Below are 24,959 nucleotides of genomic sequence, written 5' to 3'. Positions count from 1 at the left end.
CAACATGGCTGTTCTACTGTCTTGTATTTCTTTGCTGAAAGAAACTGTCAGTGAGTCCTTGGTTGATCATCATTGCATGTCTATATCTGTTTTCATGAGAAACCACTTTGAAGATATCAATATGTAATACAACAAGCATTGTTAATTCCCTACCACTTTGTTTGTAACTCCATACAGTCTGAACTGTTCCTTTGCTATTTTGTAAAATGTTGTCTGTATGTTAATATTTTCCTTTTATTTAAAAAATAAATAAATAAATAAAGGAAATTGAAAAGCACATCAGAAAATGGAAAAATATCCCGTTCCTAGATAAGCAGAATATAATGAAATGATTATACTTCCAATTCTGATATACAGATTTAATGCAATTCCAATCAAAATAAAACAATATTTCTTACAGATGTAGAGGAAACAATTCTAAAGTCTACATGGAACAAGAAGTGACCCAGAGTAGCAGAAGCAATCCTTGACCACAGAAGCAAAGCAGGTCACCTAACTTCAAAGCCACAGCTTGAAGTTATACTAGAAAGCTACAGTGTTTAAAATGGTATGGTACTAGCAGAAACATAGGCATGTAGATCAGTGGTACAGAAGAGAAGCAGAAACAATCCTGGGCACATACAGCAATTCAATCTTTAACAAATGGACCAAAAACACACTGAAGGAATGGCAGCCTCTTTAATAAATGGTGCTTGGAGAATTGGATAGACACATGCAGAAGACTGAATCTAGCCATGTACTACACTAAAATCACCCTGTGGTAAGGTAAAATCAAATTGGACCTACATATCAAGACAGAAACATTTACTCCACTGGAAGGTAAAATAGGTACAACTCTTAAAGATACAGGCATAGGCAAGGACTTTTTGAATAGAGAACCTCAATGGCACAAGAAATAATACCAAGAATCAAGAAGTGGGATCATATCAAATTAAAAAGCTTCTGCACATGAAAGAAAAAACCAACAGAGTAAAGAGACAACCTACAGAATAGTTAAAAATTGCCATCTATTTCTCAGAGGGCTAATATCTAGAATATATAAAGAACTCAAAAAATTAAACTCCCCAAAATAAGAAAAAAAAATCAAAAACAATCAGCTGAAATTAACAGATAGTTCTAAGAAGAACTACAAATAGCCAGTAAATACATGAAGCAATGTTCAAAATTGCTCGTTATGAAGGAAATGCAAATTAAAACTACTCTGAGATCCCACCTTATCCCATAAAGAATGGCTATCACCAAAAAATCAAATAATAACAAATCTTGGTGAGGATGTGGGGAAAAAGGAACTCTTCTGCATTGTTGCTGGAAATGTAAACTAGTACACCCACTATGGAAATCAGTGTAGAGATTCTTAAAAATTTCTGCTTTAAAAACAGAAATTCCGGGGCTGGGGATTTAGCTCAGTGGCACAGCGCCTGCCTGGCAAGCACAAGGTCATGAGTTCGATTCCTGGTACCAGAAGAAAAACAGAAAACAAAACAAAAAAACAAAAATAAAAACAGAAATTCCATTTGACACCATATCTCCCTTTTGGGTATCTTCCCAGAAGAGTTAAAATTATCATATTATGGGGATACACACATACCTCTCTTTCATAGCAGCAAATTTATACCTAAATCTTGCAAACAGTGTATATGTCCATGAAAAAAATGAATGGATAAGGAAATTTGCTATTACAAATTGTGCTGCTAGAAAATGTGGCATTTACACAGAATGGAGTACTACTCTGCCATAAAGAAAGATAAATATGAAGAACTCATAGGTAAATAAATGCATCTTGAGAACATAACATTATGTGACATAAGGTAGACAAACTCTTAAATATCTCATTGTTTCTCTTACATGAGAAATTAAAAGTATACATGTGCAATCTTTCAGATTCTCACACTACAGAGACAATACAAGGCTTACACCTGTGGGTCTGGTTTATTTCATTTACAAGTATGGTCTTGAGTTCCATCCATTTATGTATAGAAGTCACAAGTTTATCCTTCTTTATGGCTGAGTAGTACTCCTTCACATAAAAAAATACATCTTTTTTTTAATCCCTTCCTTCGCTGATGGGCTTTAAGGTTGTTTCTAAGATTTTACTATTACAAATTGTGCTGCTAGAAACATGGGTGCACATATACTGCTGTGGCATGCTGTTGATTCTTCTGGGAAGAATCAGCTAGGTCAAATGGGACCACTAATCCTAGTTTTGTAAGAAATCTCCACACTGATTTCCATAATGGTTGCACCAGTCTACACTCCCACCAACAGTGGAAAAGGGTTTCTTTTTCCTCATAGTCCCTCCAGCATTTGTTGTTGGTTGATTTCTTGATGATAGCCATTCTCTCTGCGGTGAGATGGAATCTCAGTGTTGTTTTAATTTGCATTTCTCGAATGACCAGTGATGTCAAATATTTTTTCATGTATTTACTTGCCATTAGTATTTCTTCATCTGAGAAACATGTATTCATCTCAGATGCCCATTTTTGGATTGGGTCTTTAAATTCTGGGACCTGATTTTTTTCAATTCCTTATATGTTGTAGATAGAAGTCGTTCATCTAAGGGGCAACTGACTATTTTTTCCCACGCTGTAGGTTGTCTTTTGACTTTGTTGGTGATTTCTTTTGTTGTGCAAAGCATTTTAATACAGTAAAATCCCACCTATTGATTCTTTGCTGTATTTCCTGTGCAATTTGTTCATGAATTCTCAGCCTACACCCATGTCTTCAAGATTTCTGCCCATTTTCTCTTCCAGTATATTCTAGTAAAACAGTTCCTGTTTTACTATTTAGATCTTTGATCCACTTTGACTTTAGTTTAGTGCATAGTGATGGACATGGGTTTAGTTTTAGTCTTTGGCGTGTGAAAGCTGGTTTTTCCAGCACCATTTATTAGAGACTATCTTTCTTCCAATGAACATGGTTGGCTCCTTTGTTGAAGATAAGGTGGTTTAGTGTGTTTGTTGTTGCATCTGCATCTTCTATTCTATTCCACTAATCCTCAAATTTTTTTTTGCCAACACCATGCTGATTTTTTCACAGTAGCTTTGTAGTGCAATTTCAAATCAGGAATTGTGATGTCCCTTCACTTGCCATTGTTGCCCAGGATTGCCTTTGCTATTCTAGGTCTCTTCTAGTTCCAAATGAATTTTAGGAATGTTTTCTCTAGGTCTGTAAGGTATACTAATGGTATTTTGATTGGGATTGTGTTAAATCTGTTTAATAGTTATAGGAGTAGGGCCATTTTCCTTATGCTGGTTCTTCCTATTCATAAGCAAGGGATATCTTTCCATTTTCTGATATCCTCATTCTCCTTTTTTAGGGTACTGTAACTTTCACTGTACATATATTTTATATCCCTCATTAGATTGATTCCTAAGTATTTCATTTTTTGGATGCTATTGTGAAGGGTGTGCTTTTCCTAATTTCTCTCTCTTTGTGAGTTTGTTGCTTGTGTACAGGAATGCTATTGATTTTTGAGTACTGACTTTGTATCCAGTTATGCTACTGAATTTGGTTATTAAATCAGTGTCTTTTGGTAGAGCTTTGGGGGGTGTTCTTTGTAGAGTATCATGTCATCTGCAAATAATGGTAATTTAATTTCTTCCTTTCCTGTCCTTATTGCTTTTACATCTTTCTGTTTTCTAATAGCTCTTGCTAATGTTTCCAGAACTACATTGAATAGGAGTGGTGACAGTGGACATTGTTGTCCTGTTCTTGATTTTAGAATGAAAGCTTTCAGTTTTTGACCATTTAGTATGATATTAGCTATTTGTTTGTCATAGAAGGCTTTTATCAAATTAAGACAAAGACCCTCTATTCCAATTTTCTGTAGGGTTTTCTTTTTATTGTGAATGGTGTTGGACTCTGTCAAATGCTTTTTCTGCACCTATTGAGATGATGGTGTGAGTTTTGTCTTTGGTTCTCAAAGATGTTTCAGAGTGCTGGAACCTAAGGTACCCAGTAGCACTCCTGCTGACCCTCTGCGCTCTTCTGGGTCTCCATGAGTGAAGGGCCTGCTGTGGAGGGTCGGCCATACCTGCTGATGCAAAGCACCGCACAGCCTCACTTGCAGGACCGTGGAACACCAGTTTTCCTGAGGCCAGTAACGTGAGACTGTCAAACATCTTGAAGATGGAATCCTGAGGCTGATGAATGGAGAAGATGATTGTTCGTCCTGCTTTAGACAGCCTAGGTTAAAGGAGGGAAAACAACTAATCATTGAACATCTGAACCTGGCACTTCTTGATAAAGCAAGACCATCTGTTCCTGGTTCAATTTGATCATCACTTACAAACTTCTTTCATATCATCAACTTCTTACCTGGGGAAGCTAAATTCTGTGCTTTTATTGAAAAAACTAAGGCTTTTTTAAAGTATGTATATTAATGGTATAGAAGCCCTGGAAGATTTATTGAAAATGTAGGTAAAAATGGAGGTTACTGAACAGTCTTACCAGCCATTAAATGACATTCTGAAGGCAGAGGAAGTCTCTATTATTAACCAGCATTCAGGCAGTTTGTGAATACTAAAGTTTGAAAAGTAATTATACACTAAACATTAAACAGTTATTGTGTGCTCAGTTCTCATTAATAACTTACGTCTTTTAGCTCTTTCCAATCATGTTTATTCTTCTATCTTGATGATACAGCCAGCACCACTGAGGCCTATGTCTTTGTGAAATGCTTTAGAGGCAGCCCCATTTCAATTTTCACAATGCTGTTATAAGGCAGTTGCAACATTATTATTTCTTTCATTTTAATAGCAAAGCTTAAAGAGTCAAGCAATTGGCCACAGGCTCACAGTTAATAAGAGGAAAGGCCAGGATTTGATGTCTGGTCTAATTCCATGGAAGAAACATTGCTAGACTACGTTTCACAGGAGTTATTACATCTGAGTAGAAAAAAAGGGTCAAAATCACTGTTAAACTGTTATTAAAAGTATCTTATGAAAAGGGTTACTTCAATTTAAAATCTGATAAGCACACCCTATCTGCTAGTGTTGTGGCCATGACTGTTCTGCCTCAAATAAGCCAGAAGATCAGTAACTTCAGTACAATGTGGAACAGAAGTAGCTAAGGGTTCCTAGTAAGCAAAATAGGAGACTTAAGGCCCAGTCTGAAGGAGATATAAAAGAAATATGAAAAGTCCCACAGGAGTAAGCTAAGAAGAGAAAAGATACTCAATATGGAAAAAGAAAGTGTATGAAATATGAAATAGGTCCATTCAGGAAACTACAAAACCTCAGTATTGGAAACCAAGGTGTAGCTGTGTGTATGTGTGTGTGTGTATTTGGTACTGAGTGACAAAGATAACTAGAGAGATTGCAAAAAAGAGCAAAGCAGGCCAATTTCACATCTTCATTTAAAGATTAGTACTGTGTTTGATAGCCAAAAGGCAGCTGGGAAAGGACCCAAAGCAGAAAGTGGGAAAGTAGGATTGCCTGGAATTCCTGCTGCTCAGAATGTGGTCTGAGGGCTGGCAGCATCAGCAACAGGTCCTCCACTTAAGAATCTCCTATGGAGAATCTCAGCTCTACCTCAGACCCATGGAAGTAGTCCCTGCATCATAACTGAACCTCAGGTTATATGTATGCTTGAAAAGAATGGTTTTGACCTCTCTACATGAGGATGGATGGTGATGTGCTGTGCAGTGGAAAATGCATCAGTTTTCTACACCAATTCAGCATTTTTTCATTAACACTGCCACACAGAGATAAGAAAAACAGTATGGATATGCTATGTAATGGGACATAAACTCCAGCACCATAAGTTGGCTTCTTCATATATTGTGCAACTGAATCTCAAACTTACGATGTTTAAAACCCTAAATATTTCCCAACTTCCTATTTCTTCTCTCCTAGAATAGAAACTTGCCTCTAGCAGCATGTGTATCAGAGGAAGCAAAATAGTGAGGGACAGGGGAAGCCTTAAGGTCTGGTAGCTAAAAAAGTGGGTGGAGGGGCTGGGGATTTAGCTCAGCGGCAAAAGCGCCTGCCTGGCAAGCGCAAGGTCGTGAGTTCGGTTCCTGGTACCGGAGAAAATCCAAAAAAAAAAAAAAAAAGTGGGTGGAGGGGCTTCCAGAGGCAGTGCACAAAGGGAATGGCCAGAGCAATTGGGACATTTGTTGCAGCAAATTATTAAATAACTTAACTGAACAACTAACAAAAAAATGGGATAATGGAGCATAGTACCTACTGTCTGAAGTTACAAACATGGAAAGGAAGAAAGATGGAAAATAAGAAATATGAAAAAATCTCAGAGATGTTAGCATGCTAAATTAGAACTAGAAATATAAACTCATGGGCTTTTTAATATGTATACATCAACAGAAATAGTCACTGAACTTATATTCACAGATGTCTTTCTATTGGAAAAAAATATATATGGCCTGGGGATGTGGCTCAGCAGGCTGTATGTATGTGTGTATGTGTTTCTAGTTCCGTCTACTCAGGGTCTAGAAGATGACATTTCAGTAGCAGTACACACACTAAGCAACCAATGACACCTAAAGAAAACAACTCTCATGCAGAAATCCCTGAAACAAAAACAAAACCAAACCAAATAAAACAAATCCTGTAATACCAGGTGACCAAAAAGTAAAGAAATGCTACAGGAACTACTAGGGAGATTTCAAAGCAACACAAAAACCACAAGGAATGGGCTTCCCTTGGCCAAATCAAGGTTAATTTCATAACAATGAAGAATAATAGATTACAACCTCTTACAGAATGTGACAGGAACTGGGAAGAGAAGAAGTGCTTTCCTTACTAGAACTGTCACATGTCAGGCAACCACCTCAAGAGCAGGAGTTATGAGTGTATGCTAACGCTGTGCTGGAGAGCTGTGGTGAAGAACAGAAGAACGACACAATAGCCAATTACCTCCCTCACAAAGTGTTAATCGGTTCTAAAGGGGCAAAATAGTAAGGTCATATAGCAAAGCCAGGAGACACTGACAGGACAGATGACAAAGGTGTGCATCACCTATGCTGGGTGCAGCTCTAGGTGTGTAGCACCAAGAACATCACAGCACTCTGGGCTGAATCAGCTCATGGACACTGGGACGGACCCAGGCTGAGGTCACTCCACTGAACATACCAAGCCTCACAGGAACATGAAACATAAAGACTAGCAAACTGTTTAGAGCAGTGGGGAAAAACAAAATGTGTGTTTCTAGAGAGGATCCTGCGGCCTTAGGAAACAGACACTGGGGAAACTGCTGACTCCTGAGTGGAACCTACGGACTGGATGGTGGTGAAGCCCTGAATGCTGAGCTCTTCATCGGGCGGGTGGGATGGGGGGTGTCCTAGTTTCCTGGAACACTTAGGGGATTCAGACACAATGTGGAAAAACCTATGTAGGGAAGTAGAAAAGGAGAGGGAGGCAGCCAATGAAGTAAAAAGGAACAGCCTGGGGATCCAGGTGAGCAGAGCAGGATTTTCTCTGTACTATTCGTGGAGATTTGTGTAGGTTTGAGAATATTTTTATTAATTTTACCAAAGACAGACAAAACAAGTTTGAAAAATTTTCCTATAAAGGTTCCTGCCAATCTTCTTTCTTGATGAAATACTATGCCTTTTACTCCTTTATTCCATGTGTTCAGCCCTCAGCTCCAGAAATCATTCCTTAAATCATCCATCCCAGGTCCAATTTATGAACTGATCCTGTTGGTTGTGCCTTAGGACAGAACCTCAACCCACCCACTTCTCAGCACCTCACCATGGCCATCACTGTCGAGGCACCATCGCACTTCATCAGCCTCCTTCCCGGCCTCCTCACACTCACCCCTCCCCAAATTTATAGCTCTCTGCAGCTGCCATTCCTCTGCTCTCAAAAAGCCCCCCACATCTTCTAGTAACCATAGAAGCCCCACTTTGCACAGTGGCCTACAAGGTCCATACAATCTGTCACCAACCCAACCCCACCCCTCATCCCATTCTACCTGTGGTGGGCTGAACTGTGTCCTCCCCAGAACTCTTGTGCTGAAGTCCTGACGCTCAGTACCTCATTATAGGGCTGCATTTCGAGGTAGAGTCTTCAAAGAGGTAATTAAGACTAAACAAGCTCACTGAGAGGATCCTAATCAGATTGGTATCCTTTTAAAAGATTAGGTCATGGACACAATATACCAAGGGAAAAGATAACCATCAAGAAGTCAGTGACAGAGGACTTAGAAGAAAACACCATGAGGACACCTTGATCTCAGACTTTTAGCCTCCAGAGCTGGAAGAAAATTACTTCCTGTTATTTAAACCACTCAGGGTGTGGTATGCTGCTGTAACAGTACACTAGCCAAATTTCACTCTACTGTGTCACTGGGTTCTGTCCCTCTGGCCTCTTTGGTGTCTCCCACACAGCAGGTCTGGTCAGCCCAGGCCTCCTGGCTGCTCCTTTTCCAGCTGGCACTTTCTCTCTCAGGTCCAGCCTGATCTCACTCCTCCTCAGCTTTTGTGTCATAGGCTTACAGTTTTCCCTGACCCCCCTATTATTTAAATCTGCCCTCACCACCACCATCTTCTTTTCTAATTGACTTTTTCCCTCTAATAGTAAGGAATAAATTCTGCTATTCTATTCTGAGTTCCTTGCACCAAGAACAGCAGGTACACAGAAGTGATCAGATATTAAATATATCAAAGAAAAATGCTCTCATAGCAGTCACCTTTTCAGGAGTAAAAAGACAGCATGTGCTGTACTAGAGTCAAAACCATTAGTGGGCTCGTCCAGAAACAAGATGGAAGGGTCAGTGATCAGCTCCATTCCAATGTTGGTCTTTTTCCTTTCTGCTCCAGACAGACCAGGGATAAATTCAGTTCCAACCTAAAACAAAACATTTTCAACAGGGATGGCCACAGTTCTGTTTCAGCCCTGTACATTTACCTTACTATTTTCCCTATTCTGAGCAGCAAATAAGGGGACACCTAGGAAGAAAGAGATTTCTACTTTACCACCTGAGTAAACTGGGCCTCATGTCAGAGCTGCTAAGTGGCTGAGACCTAACATGAAGTCCATGTGTTTCACACTTCTGTATGTGCCTTACTGAGTCAAATATTTATTTTAAAAATAGTCAGTCAGAATGCTGATATGGAGCAGGACATGGTGGTGCATGCCTGTAATTCCAAATCTTAGGAGGCCAAGGCAGGAGGATTGCCATGACTTTGAGGCCATCCTGGGCTACATTGTGAGTTTAAGACCAGCCTGAACTGCATAGTAAGATGTTGTCTCAACACACACACACACAAACCCTAGAACACTGAGATACAGCATGACATGTAAAATCACAGTGCAAACAGAAGACTAAAGCCAGGCATGGTAGCAGATTCCTTCAATCCCAGCACTGTAGGATGCTAAAGCAGAGGATAACAAGTTCCAGCCCTACCTAGGCAACTTCGCAAGACGTGGTTTCAAAAGTTGAAAACGGGGGGAATTGGAGATGTAGCTCAGTGCAAAAGCTCTGGGTTCAATCCCCAGTACCTCAATCAATCAAGAATCAAACAGGAAAAGGGAAAATATCTATAGTAATTTATTAGTCATCTATCAGCACCTCTCCCCACTGTCTCGGCTATAAAAGTCCCCAACTGGAATTACAAGATGAGAGTTGACTCTGAGTCAGGAAATTGCACTGTCTCCAGCCTTTTCAATTTCCATGACTCTTTCACCACTGACACTGCCTACACACTAACTCATCACAGAACTTCTGATTCACACTTTCAGCCAAATGCAGAAAATGGGATATATTTCAGGGCAACTGGCTCACTTTTTTCAAGTAGTCAATGTCACTGTATGTGGCAAGGGGAGAAGGAGTGAGAAACAATTCTGTAATTGATTTCCAAAAGGGTCAGACATGGTAATCCAAGCCTATAATTCTAGCACTTGGGAGGCTAAGGCACAGTTGCAAGTTTGAGGGAAGCCTGGGCTAACAGTGAGTTCAACTATGGTTAACATGGACTACATAGAGAGACCTTCTCTCAACCATGCTCCCTGCAAAAATGTCTCCAAAATAATAAATGCTACCTGGGCCCTTGCTAAGGTTCTATTAACAAATGAACTATAAAAGACATTTGGAAACAGTTTGAGGAATATGAATAAATACTGCCTTAATACAGCTAACAGTATGAAGATACTGTTCCTTTGTAGGTAATAATGGTACTGGTATTTTTATACATGCAAAATAAATTATTGAGGGTACAATATTATACGTTTCTTTAAAATACTTCAGGAAGAAAGAGTTACGGTAATTCTGGTTAAGATGTGAAGAATTAAGAAATCAAGGTGAACAGTCTTAATAGTTACACTGTTACACCAATTTTTTACAATATCACTATGATAATCAGATTATTTTCTCTGAACTGCTGTTTACAATATCATAAAAAGTATAAAACTATGTAATTATTTCAAGCACTGACACTACACAAAATTCTAAGTCAACTGTCTTTGTATGCTTTCCCTAAAAATTCAAGAAAGTAATATAGCACATTAAATTCCTGAAAAAGCAGCAAAAGGAAGTACCATATGAAAAATACAAAATAAAAATAAATAGACCCAAACTAAAGTGAATCATTCATAATAAAAAAGTAAGCAGTAAATGTTGGTGTCCCAGGGCTATTCTTCCACATAAAAGAGTTCACAAGAAGGCTATTGTCAAGTATCGTGGGAAGTAGCAGCCATTAGAACCCTTGTTCTCAAGTGCAAGGTCCTGAGTTCGATTCCTGGTACTAAAAAAAAAAAAGAACAAGGGTTCTAACGGCTGCTACCTCCCATGATATTTAACAATAAGAAAAATAAGGGGCTGGGGACTTAGCTCAGTGGCAAAGCGCCTGCCTGGCAAGCGCAAGGTCGTGAGTTCGGTTCCTGGGACAGGAGAAAAACCAAAAAAAAAAAAAAAAAAAAAAAAAAAAAAAGAAAAATAATACATACAGGATAGTATAACAGTTGCATTACTGACTTCTATCGCTTTATTGAAAGGAACAGTTTATGATTAATTATTTGATCAATCTTGCATGTCTGTTTGTTTATCTGAGTAACCACTTTGAAGAAACCAATATGTAATACAATAAACATTGTTAATTTCCTATCACCTTGTCTGAATTTCAGTATTGCTTGTATTGTTCTTGTGTTATTTTGTAAATGTATGTGCTTGTTAATATGTTTTCATTCTTTTATTTTTAAAATAAAAATAAAAAAAGAACCCTTGTTCTCCATGGCCTCTAACAAGAGGGTGTCACAGTGGCATGAACTAGACATTACTACCTAAACAGTTCAGCTTCACCTGAAACTACAAATGTCTGCTCGGCAGAACTTCCACATTGACCTGTCAGCTGCAGAGCTCACTCGCTCCTCTAACATCCTTCATGATCCCACACAACCCTCCAAAGGAGCAGTTAATTTGTTGCCTTTGTTACTCTTGCCCACAAGTATTTCTCTAAAAATTGAAACAGAGCCTGGCATAGAAAAATCTGGAAATAAATACTGGCAGAACAAGAAAGCAGAGAGGTAGGTAGGAATGAGACAAAACTGCAAAAAAAAAAAAAAAGAAGAAAAAAAAAGCAAGTAAACAAAAAAGAAATACATAAAAAAAAACTGTACAACTACACAAGTTAAAAGTAAATAATAATGTGACTGAATATAATTTTGGAAGCCAAAGGACAGCAAAAGAAATGAACAGAGCAAGAATCCTTGGATTCTCATCATTTATCAACTCCAGAAATATACCTCTCCAAAGCAACAAAACAAAGTCACCTGGAGACAGACAGACAGACAATTGAGAAGAGAAAAATACAAAAATGAAAATTAGTGCAAAGGTATCAAAGCCCGAACTTGAATAATGAGGGTGAGGGAGGATCCCAGGGAAAAGGCTACGTGAGGACAAGTTTCACACCATCTCCAGGACTCAATCACTGTTAAATTTTTTGCAGCTTAATTTACATCTCCTTATTATGTAACTAGTCACTCTTCTCCTCATTACAGGAAGCCACCACTTTGACCACACATATTATACAAAATTTCTGATTAGGGTCAGTTTACTCACACAAGGGAAGTCTCATTACCTGCCTATGATTCTACCAGTTTTATTCACAGTACCTTGGAATCTGCCACTTTATCCAGACCTAATTCTTCAATGATCCTGTTAATCTTCTCTTTTTTTTCATGATTCGTCACAGCTGCTGGAAGCCGAAGAGCTGCTGAGAATTGTAAGTTTTCTCTCACCGTCAGTGTGCCCTTCATGACATCACCCTTAGGGCAGGATGGTATTTTAGTGAGACAAACTAAGTCTTTTCTAAGATTGTCACTCTAGAGTATGTAGTTTAACCCAAGGAAATAACATAGCCAAAGTAAAGCTTTAGCTAATCGTGATTTTTCAGTTCTACATATTATAGAGACTACATACATTATAGAAAGGTATAAATCTGGAGGAATCATTTTTCATCTTTCATTTGCACACACAGGTAACTGTGATGAAAACTAGCCAACCCTTGTAGACTTCTTTGTACAAGGATCTGCCAAAGACCTCTCAGGGTAAGCAGAATGGTGAAGGAAGGATAGCAGCAGACCCTTTTCAAAATGATACACCAGCTAGAATTGATACCACTGCCTTACAAGGATCATACTCCAGATCTTCTTTGCCTTTCCATTTAATTTCACCTTCAATCTAATGGAAGATTATTAGAAGCTACTGTAAAGAAAGCAATTCTATCAGCACATTATATAACCAGCTAGAAGCATACTAAACCACATAGCAAGGTAGATGCCCACACAGAAACAAAGAAAACCTAGAAAGAAAACCCACTGATACTTACTTGTGCCACATAGCCTGAATAACATTTGAAATTGGCAGGATATGGTTCTCCATTTATCAGAATATCTCCAGATAAGCCATGTGGATTTTTCCTTGCAGCTAAGACATTTAACAACCTATAAAAAGACATAGATGTCATGGAGTCTTTTTCCCTTCAACACAGGCTATGTATTTTAGTTTCTCAGCTCTAGTTAGAAAATAAACTGGCCAAGAAAGGTAACAGACATAGATACATATGTATATTTTTTAACTCTTACCTACTTTTTCATTATGTGTTTCAAGAAAGTCCAAAACCATAAAAGCAAGATATCATTAGCTTATCCAGTACAGACATCCCAAATGATCCCTCCTGGTATCTAACCTTGAAGGTCTCAACCAAGGCAGTGTGCTTCTTTATTTTAATCTCATGCCTTCACTTAGAACTTCTGTTCCATCTTCTTCCTTTTAATATTATCTCCTTGTTCTCCCTCTCCATTGGTTCATAATACTGGCTTTGTAGACCAATTGTTTTTTCACATCCTATTAGTAAACCTAACGAAATAAGGTACCTGGTCCTTAGGACAAAACCACAATCTGGCCTGAATGCACATTTTCAGAGCATCTAGGATGAGACTGCATGCCTAACAAATGCTCAACCAACACCTGCTTGCATAGAGGTGAGTTTTTTAAAGCACACTGAAATACTACAGCAAAAAAGCGTACTTGCATTATACATTATACTCACAAAGATTTGCCTGCACGTGGAGGTCCCAGAATGGCATTGAGGCCAGGTTTCATGATCCCACTGTAAACACAAAAACATACGAATTTATTGTTCCACTTTAAATGAAATTCTATTAACTTACATCTGAACTGAATACACTTAATGAAGGTTGATGAAATTTTAGACAAAAAAAAAAGGAATCAACTTGTGAAGAAAAAATGCTTATTAAGAGAAGACTAATATTCAAATGATATCAATCATGAATCAGGACCTATACAAAATGGTTCAGATCCCTCTAAATTCCTTTCACTTATTTTTGAAGCCATCCTCCCTTTTGGTAACAATCAGTGTGGTCTGAAATAAGTCACAGATTCTCCTGACCCATCACCTAACAGTGTGTCAAGTACAAAACCGCTTCTCAGCAACGTGTGATGCCTCTCAAACACTGCCTCACTTGCTACCCAGTCAAATACTACACAATTAATCAATGACCCACAGAATACAGACAGTAGCATTCTTACTATCAGAACCTAATGAGATTCCCTCCAACAACATATTTTAAGTAGAAATCTAGAGGCAAGATCACTCCAGAGGATAAGAAAACTTCACTGCTTCTTAACATTCATAAGCGCCTTCCAATTGGAAAAGAAAATACATATTCTAGATAAATTATTTCCTTCCTCATTAAGTGTCCCATAAGAGGGCTAGAAAATGTTCAGTTTACAAGTTGGAGATACTCTTCAGTAGGGCACTCCAAGACATTTAAGGAATTATAGGCATGGTGTAGACACAACCATATTTCAAACAAACTGTGCATGTGTGAGGGAAATTAATATTCTGATAGAGTAGGTAAGTGAAAGAAATCACAGCAGCACTGACTTGGCTGAAACCCAAGAAGGCAAGTATTTCCTGTGTTATGTGAAAGGTCATGAGTGGAACGGTTAAGCAGAACAAATTGGAGAAAGCAGAATTAAGACTAGCCCACAGCAAGTAGGCAGGCACACAAAATGTAGACCTAACTCAGCTTTTCTAAGCCTGGGAGTATATGCCCAGTCTTTCATTGTAATTTATAAGTGGGTCAGTATGTATTATACAGAGAAAATAGTATATATTCCAAGGGGAAGGGCAAATTAAAGGGTATTTTGATCTCAGATAATGTTCAATCCACAAAGGTCAATCTTATAATTACACAATTGTCATAAACGATGAAATTTCTAGTGTAACTGCACCACAATGCATAATCTAAGAGGACATCAGCATTTACTGTCTGTTGTCCCTGATCCATCACAGTTACACAGTGGTTGGTGGGAAAAGCGGAAAAGTATATTTTACTTAGTTGGATAACTAAGATACCTCTCACTAAAATATCGGACAAAGATGACTGTTCAGTAAACCTGGAATAAGCTGTAGCACAGAAAACACTCTTATTTTGGGGTGATATTTCCCTTCCTACCCATGCAAAAACATACTAAGTAAACTTTCAAGGTTTATTTATTTATAGCTCTTGATGCACCTTCCTTATTAGTAGCTGCCTAGTAACTGCTTCTAAAATGACTAAAAATAAGATTGATATTGACTAAGGCGTTGCTGCTAGTAAATTTGGCTATGTTTTAAAAATACATAGCCAAAGAAGTGCCATTTCAGATTGTATATTTGTGTCACCAATATTCCCATCAACAGGTGAATAAAGAAAATGTGATATTTATACACAATGGAGTACTATTTTGCCATAAAGTAGACTAAATGAGTCATTTTTTAAGAAAATAGAGGCAGCTTGAGACTGTAATGTGAAGTGAGAGAAATCAGACACACTATAATAAATAGGATCTGCTTTCTCTTATTTGAGAAACCCAAAATAGAAATAAAGAGCAAAAAAAAAAAAAAAAATACAAATAATAGGAATTAGGGAGAGAGGTCTTTTGCAAAAGGGAAGGTAACCCAGAGAGGGGTAGAGGGGAAGGGAGAGGAAAGAAAGGGGATGAAAGCCCGGCACACGGGAAGCCATGGGCAGGGAGCGCTGGTCTTCCGACCAGCAGCTCACTCCCTGCCTCGTAGGCCCCTGGAGGGAGGGCCCCCGGGGAGCCACGGGCGAGGAGTGCCTGTCTTCCGGCTGGCTCACTTCCTGCCTCGCAGGCCCCCGGAGGGAGGGCCCCCGATGCAGGGGGAGCCATGCGGCTGAGAGTGCTGTGGCACGCCGGCCTGGCCGGCTGCCGCTGCTCAATTGAGAACACCTGACACAGAGAAACAATGACACAATTGGCCCACCGTGCACCGGCTGCAGATGCCCACCTAAGGACGTGTGTGAATCATTCAAACTTTGAACAACCCCTGGGAATACATGCTATACAACGGGCCACTCTTGCTCCTGCCATTGAAAACCAGAAAGGTCTAGAGTCAGCAGAGAAGCATCTGCTGAACAAGGACTCGGAGAACATGAGAATGCAGACTAAGCCTGAGGGGTCAGAGGACCTGTGGACTGGGTTCATGAGAGCCGCTTGGAAGCTGTAAACCAGGAGGACCTTGCACAATACATACAGAGACTCCCTGGAAGTCATTCTTCCCCTGACAGTACAGGCTGTGGTGGAGCCCTGGAGAAGTCTGCAACAGGATTCCTGCTGCCTGTGCTGACAGCTGGGGAGAGGACACTCACTGGTTGTGGGGTCCCAATGCAATGGGAGGCTGGAGAGAAAATGCTACAAAAAATGGCTTTGGCCCCAGATGGCTCACTTGATTTTTGACAACCCTTAGGCTGTAACTACTTGTTAGATCCTTCTTGCGTATCTCTGTCTTCCTGAGAAACCACTTCTAAGATACCAACATGTATTACAGCAGTCATTGATATTTTCCTACTAATTTATCCATAACTCTGTAATGTTTGTATTGTTCCTATCCTATTTCATAAATGGATGCATGTTTATTATTATGTGTTTCTTACAACAACCATTGAGAATAGTTAATGATTATTCAATAGGTCACTCATGTATAGTTCTATTTATTTTCTTTCGAAGATACATAAGTAGAGTACAACAACTATTGATAATCTCCTACCTCTTTTGTCTGTAACTCACTATTATTTGTCTATTTGTTTTCCTGAGAAACTATCTTGTAGATAACAATATATAAAACAATAACCATTGATAATTTCCTACCACTTTGTCTGTAATTTGGTAAGCCCCCCCCATTATTGTTATCCTTCTCTTACTCTTTAAAATACAAAAAAAAAAGAAAGGGGATGAAAGAACATGTACTATGCACACGCCCCAACTCCCCATGAGGACTGTAATCATTATGTACTGCAAACAAGTATGAATAAAACAGTTGAAAAAGTGGTAAGAAAAAAATACAGAAAAGACATGAGTCTTTTTCTACTCATCTTATGTAATAACAAGAGGGACAGTAGGTGAGTTTCCAAGAGAGGAATCACACGATCAGGGTGAGAGATTAGGGCTTTTTATAAAAGGGAAGATGTGGGAATATATATATATATATATATACATTTTTGTGATCACCTCATCCCATTCTCTACCCTTCTATCATCCCTTTCAAAACATCCCATTTTACTTATTACTTTACAACATTTGTCTGCATTAGTTCTCCCTCATTATGCTGTATTTCCATCAACATTCTCATACTCTTCCCGGGCCAGGGAGAAACAAGAGCAGAGCCCTTGCAAACAGCACAATCAGCAGGGGGTTTTGCTCCAAGGGGACTCTTCACACAGCAGACAACAGTTGGAAAACAGGTCAATGATGTGTTTGGTGGACTCACAGAAAATGTAACTAATCAGAAAATGGAGGCAATAAACAAAACAGTAAGAGAACTTACGGACGACATTAATAAAAAACCAGCTGAGGTAAACAAAAATGGTACAAAACATAAATGGTGAGTTTAGCAAAGAACTAGAGGAGAAAAATCCAGGAGATTAAAATTTATATTAAAAGTATGGATAGCAGAAGTGATGAACATGAGGAAAGAATATCAGAATTACAAGATACAGATGCTTTCAAAGACCAATTATTCAAAGATACCTTAAAAAAAGAAAAATAAAGAAATGGATTCAACCACTGATAAACAATGAAAAGAAGACTAATCTAAACTGGAATAAGTAAAGAATCAGAAGACAACACAAGGAACATAAAAAGTATTTAGAGAAATAATACCATGAAAATTTCCAAATATTGGGGAAAAATTATACATACAAGTAAGTGAGAACCCTAAACAGCCATTATCAAAAGAGATTATCTCCACATCCCATCATGTCAAAATACCACAAGTTTAACAAAAGGACAGAATCTTAAAAAGTTGTTAGAAAAAAGCAGTAGATCACTTATAAACATAAACCACTTAAGAGTTACAGAGGACTTCTTAACACAAACCTTAAAGGCCAAGAGAGCTTGGAATGAAGTGTTTCAAGTGCTAGAGACTTACATATCCTGCAGAACTTCCTTTCAAAATTGATGGAGAAATAAGACATTTCCATGATAAAGGGTACATTAAGAAATTCTTGACCACCAAACTAGCAGTAAAAAAAAATTAAGGATATCCTAGAATGACACAAGGAAGCCAAAAATGCCACAAAAAAAAATCTATTAGAATGAATACATGAAGCAGGGTGAGGAGTTAAGCAGAAAGGGAGTAAAAAGGAAATCAGCAATAGTGAATGAAAGCAATGATAGGAATAAATCAATACCTTTCAATAAAAATGTTTAATTTGAATGGTCTGAATTCCCCAATAAAAAGACAGACTGGCAGAATGAATCAAGAAACAAAATCCATGCTATGCAATATATAAGAAACAAATTTAATCCAAAAAGAAATATACAGTAAAATTCAAAGGGTAAAAAACAATACTCCATAAAATGGGAGTCTGAGAAAAATCAAGAGTAGCTAACCCAATCTCCTACAAAGTGGATGTCAAACAAAAACTGATCAGAAGAGGCAAAGAATATCAGCACATATTGGTTAAGAGAACAGTTCAACCAGAAGAGAAAACAGTTATAAACATACATGCACCAAAAACCAAAGTGCCCAACTTCCTAAAATAAATACCACTGGACATAAAATATCAGATAAAAACCAACACAATCATAATGGTGGACTTGAATACCCTACTGTCACAAACAGATCAAGTAAACAGCAACAAAAAAATTTAACAGTTAAATATCATAGTGGAACTAAACCTTCAAAGCAATGGAGTTATATATATCTATGGTGTGTTCCACCCAACAACAATATACATTCTTCTGAGCAGCACATGGGACTTTCTCCAAAATATACCACATGCTACCCCATAAAGCAAGCTTAAGTAAATGCAAAAGAACTGAAACTATCCCATGCATATTGTCAGATTGCAGTGCAATGAAACTATAACCCAATGGCAAAAGAAACCACAGAAATTATATAAACATATGGAAATTAAATAGTACTCTTTTCAATAATCAGTAGGTAACGAGAAATAAAGGAAAACATTAAATACTTTCTAAAGTCAAACAATGATACCAGCACAACACACTAGAACTATGGGACACAGTAAAAGCAGTCCTATAAGGGAAGTTTATACCTGTGACTGCCTACATCATAAAACAGACTGATCCCAAATAAATAACCTAATCATGAACCTCAACATTCAAGAACAACAAGAACAATCCAAATCCAAAGCTAGTAAAAGGAAGGAAATTATGATATCAGAGCAGAAATGAATGAAATTGAGACTAAAGAAACAATACAAAGAATCAACAAATTGAAGGGATGGTTCTTTGAAAGAACAAACATAATAGACAAATACTTAGCCAATCTTACCCAAAAAGGAAAGAAAAGACCCAAATTAAAACAATAGAATAAAATATGTGAAATCATAAGGGACTCTCCTGAAATTCAGAAGATTACTGGTCACTATTTTGACTCAGTTATTTGGTAACTCATAAAGTAGAGAATTCAGCAGAGATGAATAGATCCTAGATACTTACGAACTGCTAAAAATGAACTAAAAATATGTTTAAAACTCTGAACAATACAGAATCAGGCAATGAGATGAAGAAGTGATTAAAAAAAAGACCCTACCAATTCACAGAAATTCAGGTGCTGATGGATTCAAGGCCAAGTTCTGTAAGAACTTCAGGAAAGATCTAACACACATACTTCTCAAACATTTTAATGAAATCAATAGGGGAGCAGTACTCTCAGCATCATTACTGGAAGCTAGCAGAAGCCTGATTGTAAAACTAGACAAGGACCCAAATGAAAAAGAGAACTGCAGGTCAATCTTCTAATGAACATTAACACCAAATCTTCAACAAGATACTGGCAAACAGGATGCAGCAAATCATTAAAAAGATCATGCATCAAGACCAAGCAGGATTCATTCTAGGAACGCAGCGATGGCTCATCATACGCATATCAATAAATGTAAGACTTCAAATAATCACAAACAAGGACTAAAATTACAATCATCTCAATTGATGCAGAAGTCTTTGACAAAAATCCAACATCCATTCAAGATGAAAATCCTGAAGAAAATAGGTACAGAAGGACCTTAACTCAATCTGATAAAAACCATTTATGATAAACCTATGCCAACTTCATATTAATGGGAAAAAGATAAAAGCTTTCCTTCTAAAATCAAGACAAGAATGTCCACTATCACTACTAATGTTCAATATAATTCTTGAAACATTAGCTAGAGTATTCAGGCCACAGAAAGAAATAAAAGGGACACAGAAAAGGAAGAAGTCAAGTTACTATTATTTGCAATGAAGACATGATTCTCTACATAGAAGCCCAAAATATTCCTCTAAAAGGCTCTTAGAATTAATAATAAAATTCAGTAGTATAGCAGAATATGAAGCAAAAAATCAATAGTATTCCTAAACTCACTGAGAAAGAAAATAGGGAAATCATACCTTTCACAATAGCATCAAGAAAAACTTAAAATTTATCAGAATTAACATAACCAAGAAAGTAAGATATCTACTATCAGAAACTGGCCGCTCTCTCAATCTTATGGATGAGTGTATGGTGAAGGATAAAAGATAGCACACAAAAATAATATGATACATGGGGGTTCAGGAAGGTTCAAGCTCTTGTGGCTAAGGCATAACTTCTCTGACTGGTCAGTATTTTTATTGGGCCCTTAACATACCAAGAGAGTACAGTAAAGTGCAGGGAATAGACGAAGCAGAAGGCATGACAGTGAGCAAGGCCTTGTGAAAATGGATGAAGACATTTTCCAAGTAGTAAATCTTTGCTTAATGAGATAACTGTTTTATATGTAAGGTTGGCAGTTATAGCCCTGGAAATCTGAGTGAGGCTTTGTGTCCTCAGCTGCACTGTTATCTTGCCTTCTGAGACATCACGGTGTCACAGGCCACTATAGACCTCTACTATGACAGCTGGCATGGAGAGTTCTGTTTCTGTATGCCAGCCACTGGCTCATCAGGCAAATCATTTAGGCCTGTGACTGACTCAGTTAACACAGAAAGCCAAGTGATTAATTCTAAACCCTACTAAGTGCCACCTCAAAGTGGTCTCCATCATCTACAAGGAAAAGTACAATACTCTGAAAAAGGAGATGGAAAAGATATAAGAAGATATCCTGTTCCTGGATAGGTAGAACAAATATAGTCAAAATGGGAATACTTCCAAAACTGACACATATATATTTAATCCAATCCCAATCAAAATACCAATAGCAGTTCTTAGAGAACTAGAGAAATCAATCCTAAAATTCATATAAAACCAGAACAGACCTAGAATACCAAAAGCCATCCTGGGCAACAAGAGCAAGGCAGAACTTCAAGTTAGCCTACAAAGCTACAGAGAAAAAATAGGATGGTACTGGAAAACAAATATTAAACATGTGGAAGACCAATGGAATAGAACAGGGGATGCAGAAGGAATTTGAAGCTCATTTGGCTTCCTGGTCTTTGACAAAGGGTCCAAAAACTTACACTGAAGGAAAGATAGCTTCTTTAATACTATGGAAAGCTGGCTATCCACATACAGAAAATTGAATGTACATCCATATTTTTCACCATATACTAAACTGAAATCAAAACGGATTAATGATCTAAATACAACAGAAACAATCACCTAGAAGATAACGTAGGTAAAACTCTTGAAGACATAGGCATAGGCAAGGACTCTCTGAACAGAAGCTCAACTGCGTAAGAAGTAACACCAAGAATCAATGAATGGGATTATATCAAATTAAAAGTCTTCTGTGCAGTCAAGGAAACAACCAACATAACAAAGAGACAACCCACAACATGGAAAGATTTTTTGTTAGGTATTCCTCAAACAGTGAACTAATATCTAGAATATACAGAAGAAGTAAAAAAATTAGACCCACCCCCGAAACAAAAGCCTCATTCAATAAATGGGAAACTAAAAATGGGCAACTAAAAGAAATAGTCACTCATCAGAAGTAAAAATAGTCAATAAATACATTAAAATACATTCAACATCACTGGCCAATAGAAAGAGTAAATGAAAACAACACATATTCCATCTTACTGAAGAAAGAATGGTGATAATTAAGAAATTAGATAACAAATCTTGGCCAGGCTGTATGAACCCTTCTTCATTGTTAGTTGGGATGTAATGTAGTATAACCATTACACAAATCAGCATGAAGACTCTTCAAAAGCTAGAAAAAGAAACTGCATTCCACCCAGATATTCCCTTCCCAGGCATCTCTGTGCAAGTGTTAAATATATCATATTACAGTATACATGCTCAGCCATGTTTCCAGCAGCACAACTCGTGATAACTAATTCTTGGAAGTGGCCTATTATGTCCATCAACAGATAACTGGACAAAGAAAATATGGTATTAAACACAACAGAGTACAGCTGCCACAAAGAAGGATAAAGTTGAAAGATTTGTAGAGAAATGGATGTACCTTGAGACCATAATGTTAAGTGAAATAAAGGAGACACACAAGCTTAAACATCACATGGCTTCTCTTTTATGAGGAACCCAAAATATAAACAAAAAGCAAAATGAAAGAGAGATATAGGAAGTAGTGAGGTAGATCTTTTGCATATGGAGAGGGACCAAGAGATGGAGAGGAGGTGGAGGGAGGGCAAGGAAAGGGGATAAAAAAATTAAGATATGTGATGTACATGTGCTAACACACCATGAGGATGTAATTATTATGTAGTGCAGACACGTAATAAAAAAGAAAACAAAAAACAACAAAAGTCAGGATGCAGGAAATAATTTATTGAAGAGTTCTATTCTGCCTGGATAAAATTACTCACATTCTCATTTGTTATGTCATGTTTAAATACTGTGCCAGTCTTTCTTACTCGACTCACCTCTCCCCTTAACATACCAAGAGAGTGCAGGAAAGTGCAGTGAGTAGATAACGCAGAAGGCAAATGGCCGATGGAAGTTCTGGGCAGAGGCGTGGCACACAAGAGCTCCCAAGGTTGCAAACGGGGCAGGGGTGGGAAGAACAGAAGAGGCAGTGGAGGCTTTTTTATATTAGGAAATAAGAAAACTGTGCAGATTAGTAAGTACATTAAGAATAATGAGAGCCAAGTTTTTTTAAAATTTTGAGAGGTCACAAAAATGGAAATATGGAAAGAATCATTAGTGTTAGATTGGAATTGGTGAATTCATGAGAAGTCAGTGGTTTTTAACCTATACAGGAACTGTTTAACAGAGTTACAAATGTGTATGCATGATGAGTATATATGTTCATGAATATACATACATTTCCTAAGTCTGTCCACTGAAAAGGAATAGAATGGATATATATGATATATATTATTTTATGTATATATTATGTATACATATAACTTTTAAAAAAACATAAAAAATGTCTCCACTATGAAAAAAGCCATCCAAATCACTTTACTCCTAGGTTACCTGAAAGAAATGAAATCATGTGTCTATGTATCTGTGCAAACACATGGACACAAAAGTTCATGACAGCTTGCGTGTAAAAGGGAAAACCAGTATACTTCACTGTAGGTCAACAAAGAGCTCTTTTAAAAGTTCCAGCACTTACCTCATATCTGATAGTATTTCCTTCTCCACTGTTTTCTGACGGAGTAGAAAGCCACTCTTTGCTTGCACTCGATAGGAGATGTTATGAAAACTTAACACAGCCCCTTCAGTACAGGTCTTCAGGTCACTGGGGGTCATCCCAGGGAGGTCTTTGCTGTGGTTTTGTAATATTGGGATGAAAAAACTGCCATTTCTGGAACACATCTGTAGACCTTCTGCCTTGCTATAGAGGAAAAAACAACATTTAGATAATAGTTTAGATAACAGATTTGACTGCAAACTCCATTTAAATTAAATGTTTTAAATCAAAATGGCAACGAGTAAATTCCTTACCAATGACCAGCCTATGTTACTGTGGTAAGAACAAACTTAGAACCTATAATGAGAGGCAGATATATCTTTGTATATATATATATAGTCAAATTACATGTCAAATTCCTAAGAAGTAAATCGGGCCTAATAACTAAACAGAGTATAAATATTACTCAAAACTTATGAAGCATGAAAAAGATGAATGAGGGCTAGAATAATCTGGCTTGAAATGCATATTATGATACAGTTTAATTTTAGTATTCATTTTTAGTATAAAATAAAAACATATTCATTTAATAGGACTAAAATTAAACTAGTATCATAATATGGCCTAAATACAGCCAACTTTACCTCTTTCCAGAAAAGAATACAAATTGGCAACTCCAGTCAAGTCCTTTCTAATGTATGAACTTGAGAGTGCTACCACTCTTGTACAGATATATTCGCTAGGTCACAAACCTATTGGAAAAGCTCTAGAGATGTCAGTGTATCTCAAAGGTAGATTACTTGCTCAGTATGCACAATGCCTTGAGTTCAACTGCCAGCAACTTATAAAAATAATTAAAAGTAACTTCAGGAAGAGTACTTAATTCCTAGATCTTGATTTTTAATACCATTCCAAAGAAAAATAACCAAATTTCTCTGGACAAGTACAACATTTCTGGGTAGGGGCATGGAAAATACACAATGAGCTTGGAACACATTTTGATAGCAGAAAGTATGGTGATGCAGTTTTAAAAGATAAAAGAAAGGAAAATGAAAGTATTATGTCAGAATGGCACAGGGACAAGTTTGAAAGAATAGGCCTGGTGGTAAGAGCCAGAGCAATTTGAGTGGCCAATTAAGTAACAGCCCTACTAGAGTACAACCTGTGTAATAAAGGGTTTGGGTCAGTACCTGATATAAACAGTTGAATAAACAAGGAAAAAAGGAAAGCTCTTCCTTACAGAAAAAGTTACAAGTTTCTAAGGAATGGAATTTTTTTAAAAAGACTGCACACTATTCAAATAAGTAAAACATGTTTGACAAGCTGATACAAAAATTAGGTAAGTTCAGAAGAAATGATGTTTCTGTAAGTATCTCTACCAAGATATTTATCAACAGTAAAGGGAAATTTTTTTTTTTTTTTTTTTTTTTTTTTTTT

At 37.5% G+C, this 24,959-nt stretch overlaps 1 protein-coding gene across 20 annotated transcripts in view; it reads right to left on the bottom strand.

Annotated features, from left to right (window-relative positions):
* LOC102006600 (ATP-binding cassette sub-family G member 2-like) overlaps positions 1-24,959 on the bottom strand; it is a 150,829-nt gene that overhangs the window by 122,646 nt on the left and 3,224 nt on the right. For all 20 annotated transcript variants that reach the window (XR_001234729.1, XR_001234731.1, XR_001234730.1 and 17 more), the window contains exons 2-7: positions 23,505-23,726; positions 13,511-13,570; positions 12,788-12,902; positions 12,072-12,224; positions 8,653-8,810; positions 4,034-4,185 (exon numbers count right to left, since the gene is read on the bottom strand). Coding sequence is in view for 16 of the 20 variants with exons in the window: in XM_013516145.1 (XP_013371599.1) it covers positions 4,034-4,185; positions 8,653-8,810; positions 12,072-12,224; positions 12,788-12,902; positions 13,511-13,570; positions 23,505-23,726 (860 nt within the window). In the remaining 4 variants the exon portion in view is untranslated. The remainder of the gene's footprint in view (positions 1-4,033; positions 4,186-8,652; positions 8,811-12,071; positions 12,225-12,787; positions 12,903-13,510; positions 13,571-23,504; positions 23,727-24,959) is intronic.

This window comes from Chinchilla lanigera, unplaced genomic scaffold (assembly GCF_000276665.1).
Source record: "Chinchilla lanigera isolate Chin_1 unplaced genomic scaffold, ChiLan1.0 scaffold00032, whole genome shotgun sequence".
NCBI lineage: Eukaryota > Metazoa > Chordata > Mammalia > Rodentia > Chinchillidae > Chinchilla > Chinchilla lanigera.
This window is presented reverse-complemented; position numbering and strand designations above follow the sequence as displayed.